The 5,655-nt window shown below is 52.9% G+C and overlaps 1 protein-coding gene across 1 annotated transcript; it reads right to left on the reverse strand.

The window, feature by feature from the left end:
• Positions 1–3,049: 3,049 nt before the first annotated feature.
• Positions 3,050–4,099, reverse strand: WHR41_09606 (uncharacterized protein; the record flags this gene model as incomplete). The annotated part of the gene is made up of 2 exons (XM_069378209.1): positions 3,050–3,132; positions 3,760–4,099. The coding sequence occupies 2 exons, from the start codon at positions 4,097–4,099 to the stop codon at positions 3,050–3,052; spliced, it is 423 nt and encodes a 140-aa protein (XP_069224959.1).
• Positions 4,100–5,655: the final 1,556 nt, after the last annotated feature.

Raw genomic sequence — 5,655 nt, forward strand, 5'->3', positions numbered from 1 at the left:
GTCAGGTGTAGAACCCTCGTCCACGAAAGCCATCTTGGGATAGGCGAACATCTCCCAATCTCCTGGGTTGCGCTTTCGGGCACGCACCGCCGCGTGACCGTGAAGTATTTCTAGAGTCTCGCTCCTCTTACTCAACGCAGTCAAAGCAGGTATGGCCTCGGCCCCTCCTATATTGCTTGCGCTCACGCCTTGCGCCCATCTGACCAATTCCCATTCCCCTCTGGGCTTTTTTATCATCGCCTGACCGTTTGACGCGCCTAGCTCGATGGCGACGGTCCATGTTGCGGGTTTGGTGGCTGTGTGATGCCTCTTGGAAAGCGCAGGCTGTGCAGATGTCTGATCATCGTTCTGTCCATTCGACGCGCTGAGCTCGATGGTTGAGTTGGGTGCAGCAGGTTTAGGTGTCGCTTGAGGCCGAACGGGACGCGTAGGGTGCGGAGGTTTCGGCCTCGGTATGTATTTTGTACGCGCCATTAGACCGTGTAGAGAGCTCAGCTCGTGGATAGAGGTATTGCGATGCTCTGCTCTCTGGACGGTTTTGCTTTCGAGGCGCGACGCGTGAGGGGTTTCTCGAATGGACGAATAGCGCGACGTCGTGGGGTGAAGGGTCGAGCCGAGCAAACCAGCGAGGTTTGACGTTTTACCGAAATTATTTGCATGCTTCACAGACCGGCTGTACATTGCATACTGAGCCGGTTCTGAGGAATTGGCGAATTGGCTGCAGCTTGGATACCAGCTGCTCAACGCCGGCTTCCTAGACGTCACGAGGGCGATGTTTCTCTTTCTAATCTTATTTCTATTCATGATGCATTCAAACGAAATAGCTTATCCGCACGTCGGCTATCTTCTCAACGACTTCTATGGCATCCTGGTGTGCTCTCGCGTCAACATTTTACAGTACAGTTATGCTCGCCGTCCCGAACTCCACCGAGCCGCCACAGCTTTTGGGCTTATTGCCTTCCTACTTTCTTGTCTTTGTCATTCCTCATCTGTCCCCTCATCCACGCCCGCTCTCCTCCGCCATCTCTCCCTCTTCAACGCCCCGATCTAATTTTTCGATATTCCACGAATCATCTTGGGCACCTTCTCCAGGCATTTTCTTGCCTACCTCTGTAACTTCGAGAAATTGGAGCACTTCTGCCGCGGCCTCTACTCCGAACAGAGTCTACAGGTCTGCTCTGTCGCTTCCGTAGCCGATCGAGACTTTCTTCTGTTCAGCCTCCGTAGCATAGCATCTCGCGGCCTTCGCCATCTTCTGCATTTGAGCACTGGATGTCTGACTGACTGCTCAATTGCCCTGCACCACCAACAGTGAGCGTCGAGGGCCTTGCCAACTCTCAAAAGGTAGACTCCCGTGACCGCGTGGCCAGACTTGAGCTGCAAGTACCGAGCTCGCACCGATTTCTTGGCATCCTTGACAGTTCTATCAATTTTGCCTTGTGGCTTTTACCTTTCTCTGATAATTCGCTTGACGTGAGACAGTGACGCCGAACGCAATCTTTTTGGCTGTTGCTTAGCGGTTCGTTGCGCCGCAAGACTCGCGATTCTGTAGCCTTCTATGTTTTCGTCACTCGCAAGCCATGTCAGGGCCACTCGAACACCTGCGTCTTCGGCCCGTAGTGCCCATCTCCTGATGTATGTGTTATCGGTTGGGCCCAGTCCTTGACGTTCTCTATAGCGGCTATTGCGAGCCGGGAATTGGTCACGATCTCAGCGAAGCAGCGGTCTGCCCGACGAAGGATCTGGGTGTTGTCTTTCACCACCATGCCGATAGCAAACACTGCAGCATCGGGGGTTGTTATGTACTTGCCCAGCGATGAGGCCTTTGTCTTCCACCCGCGTTGCTGTCGCCATGCCACCACTACTCCATAGCTGACTTCCTTGGTCGCACTTACAAAGACTGTCAGTTGTCGTAGGTGCTCAGATTGCATCCTCTCCGGCACCTCTGAATATCCGTTGTTCCGAACTAATGGAACCGGGACAGATGAGGCAGCTTTGCAGGGCAGCTCGAATGTGTATTCGGTGTCGTATACGACCTTAACGACGATCCGCTGTGCAAGTCGGTCTCCGAACGACCAATATGCCTTCTCTGGCCTCGTCCAGCCGATGCTGGATGGCTGGCCAGCCGCTCCTTCATGTCGATGAAGCTCGCCAAAACGGAAGCTTGCTGGCAGGAGCTGATGCGTTGGGTGGTCTCCATCCGCGCTCAGAGCGCGCAATACGTACTTAGTCTGCCGACGTACGGTAGGGTCTGTCGTAGCGTATCGCGTAGCTTTTTGTTGTCTAGTCTCTTTCAGTTCCTTTTCGGTTCTCCCTCTTGGTCTCTGATACCAAGGTCAAACATGGTGGTAATCGGCATGTGGCACGAGTCGTGATCAAGTCCTTTGTCTACCTCGCTTTTAACAAGCTTGTCGACCAGACCGAGCGTTAGCCAGCACATATCGATCGTTAACTGAGCGACGCGTGCCTTATCTGTTACTGCACCCTGATGGAGCGTGTTCGTCATGCTGAAGCGTTCCATGATGGCATTGAGACCCTCCGCTTTCCCATCTTCCTGGAGCACTCGATCTCCTCCCCATGAACCATGGTGGAGGTTGAAGTCTCCGAGTGCGACTTGATCATCAGGCTTATGTCTTTTGAGTAGCGTTCGGACCAGAGGCAAAACAACCTCAAGCTTCTCCACTGTTTGGTCAGTAACGTAGATGTTGTGTGCATGTATATACCCATGTGCCTGGGTTCCTGGTCGCATCGAACATGAAGTGAACGTGCATCTCTTGTATGCGACTCGAATTGCAACGCTGTTATACTGAGTCGTTTATCGCCAGAGAAACAGGCTCTGACAGGTCCGTCTTCACCGATGGCGCCAGCACGGGTGAAAATGATCTTTGGCGGGGTGGTGTGTTGTCGGCGTGAACGGGCTTCTCCATAGTTCTTGTGTGGCTAGAATGTCATACTCCACTATCCTCGGGTGCCGGAGCAGAGTTTGCCATGACTGTATCTCTGGGTTCTCGAACGTTATACTGTAGTATGTCTAGAGTGTTTCTCGAGCTCATGAGTCAATGTCTGAGTCGTCGATTCCCATTCGTTGGCTGTGGGTAAGGATCAGCGCATTGTTCTCGAGAGCCTCGAGCGCTTTTTTCGATGGGTTAGCGGTCCGTTGTGGCCTTTAGTGCCGCATTTCCCTCGGTGCTTCGTCTTCTTCATCAGTAGTTCCGCGCGGCAACCCTGTGTTCGTCCGTTTCTGTCCTCTCCCGTATGGAGAAATCTCTCTAACCGTTCTTGTGTCGGATGGCTGGGCAACATCTCTCCCTGATCTTCTGATCCGAAGTGTTCCTATCGTTGGACCGGGCTGGGCTATCGGTACGGAAGCCTCCGGTACCGGGTGGTAGTAAGATCGCGTTGCATACGCTGCCTTAGTCCGGCCAAGCTTCTTGTGGCTCCAAGCTTCGTGCGTGCCAACGCGGGCTGCACATTTCCGAGATGCGGTGCGTTCGGCCTTCGACGAGCAATCCCTGGAGCTGTGCTCCTGCGCGCAAAAGCCACATGCTGTTGCTACCTTGCATTGGGTCCATATGTGGCCGTATTTCAGGCACTTGAAGCACTACTTCAAAGGACAATGTCGCTCGTACTTCTCGCACTGAAACCGCTCTCCCTGCCAAACCAGGCCTTCGTCGATAATCTTGTTCGCGTCTTCAGGCTTGGTCAACTCAGTGATCACAGATGACGCCGTCTTGGCTGTCAAATTTCTGGTCAGCCAACCTATATATTGAACCTTTGTTCGTGGTATAAAAGGTCGGCTGTCATGCAGGATGTTGTCCCGGATCTCTGCAAACTTCTCCATTTTCATGGTGCTAGTGCGGACCCCGTGTGCGAGGACGCCATACGTCGGGTTGCAGACGTATGCTCCGTTGCGGACAAGGACGGTCCAGTCGTCTGCAACTTGTCCGAGGGTTCGTGTTTCTGAGATAGTAGATGTTCTGAGGCTCAAGTCCCCGCTCTTCAATTGATTGGAAAACATGATTTTGACATTTACAATGTATTCATTCTGGCGTTGTTCGAGGGCTCGCTCGACGTGGGGCTTCAGGTAATGTGGGCTCATGGCTCGAATGTTTGAGATGGTCAGTGGGGTTTTTGTTGTGAAACTGGGTCCCTGCCCCTAAACACTGCAGCTGTTATCAGCTTATCATACGCTAGTGTTTCAGGTTGGCTACATATATACAGTCCTTGCCTCGAGAATGTAGAGAATGTATGGGAATGATCTTGCGTACGATGCTACCGATCAGAAATTGATCAACAATTTTGATGCTCACAATGGTTTCACGTTGGGCTTGCGTGATGCTGCCTCGTCACTTTGCGTCCTGTGAGATCCTGCAGCTAGCGTTCCACTGGCGTCTGCTGCTGCATAGGTTATTTGTCCATGTGCGCTGACGTGGGGGTGCTATCCTTGATCTCTTTGACCAATTCCGCTAACTTGTTGCCCTTCTCCGCCGCCTATTGTGCTGCCGTTTTTGTCACTTCTCCAATCTTGATGCCTCGCTTGATATCTGCCGCATCATTCCTCAGATCCACTCTTACCGCCCCTACAACCTTTGCAGACTCCTCGAACGTGGCCTTTGCCTCCGTCTTCATCAAGTCTAGCGCATTCTGGATAGTGGGCAAGTCCGGGTGTTCTGAGCGCGTCGTTGATCAGGCTCGGAATTCCGGTGATGATAGACCTCGCAAGCTCCGATGGCACGACCTGGTCTTGCAGGTGGTCGGTACAGTTCAGCGTGTCGCGGAGATACTTGGTGAGTTCGGTAACGTGCTCGCGGAGTTCGAGGGGCCAGATTGCCCCTTCTGGCCATGGAGCCGCCACTTCCGTGCAGCCTTGCTGGGCGACGCGATTGTCGTGAAAGCACCCCAAGATCCTCTTCTTAAGGACCGTGTACGTGCAGCAAATGAAGCTAATTCCAATAATTAGAGTGCTCGCTGGTGTCGTGTTTTTCCATTAGTCACTAGCCGGAGGTGTCTGATTGCACAGCCGGACACGTGCTAGTCACGTGCTAGTCACGTGCGATGAGATTCTAGTAAAAATCTAGTATACGTCATCATTGCATCATGCCTCCCACCTTCGATGGTGTTGTTGTGCAGACCGGCTGCACAGAGAGAGACTCATCATTTGTTTCCGTCTTGGTCTCATGACTAGTATTCACGACACAACCAGCGGTGTTGCAAGATGTCCACGCGCGGACCGCGTAGTCCGAGGGCAAAGCGAGCCCAGATTTTGGTAAGCCCAATTCGACGCCGCGGCTGCGCATCGGCTAATGGCATCAGGTCGCATGCGATGCATGCAGAAAGAGCAGGACAAAGGTGAGTTGCCAGACTCATTGATAATGGCATTATAGCAGTGTCGACATGTAACTCAACGAACAACTCAGTGCGATGGAGTCCGTCCCACTTGTGGCCGGTGTGCAAAGCGGGCCATGACACAGTGTCATTACTCAGCCGATGTAGACGCTACTCCCAATGTCGCATTGAAACGAAAGCTCGCTGCCCTGGAGCAGGCATACATGTTGCAATGCCAGGAGATTGCCCGCCTCAAGATGCCTCACATGCCTCGTTTATCCGAAATTTCAGATCATGCTACTGCAGAACAGGCCAGCGATGTCCCTGTTC

Source organism: Cladosporium halotolerans (genome assembly GCF_011745625.1).
Source record: "Cladosporium halotolerans strain TM138-S3 chromosome Unknown Sca125, whole genome shotgun sequence".
Taxonomy (NCBI): Eukaryota; Fungi; Ascomycota; class Dothideomycetes; order Cladosporiales; family Cladosporiaceae; genus Cladosporium; species Cladosporium halotolerans.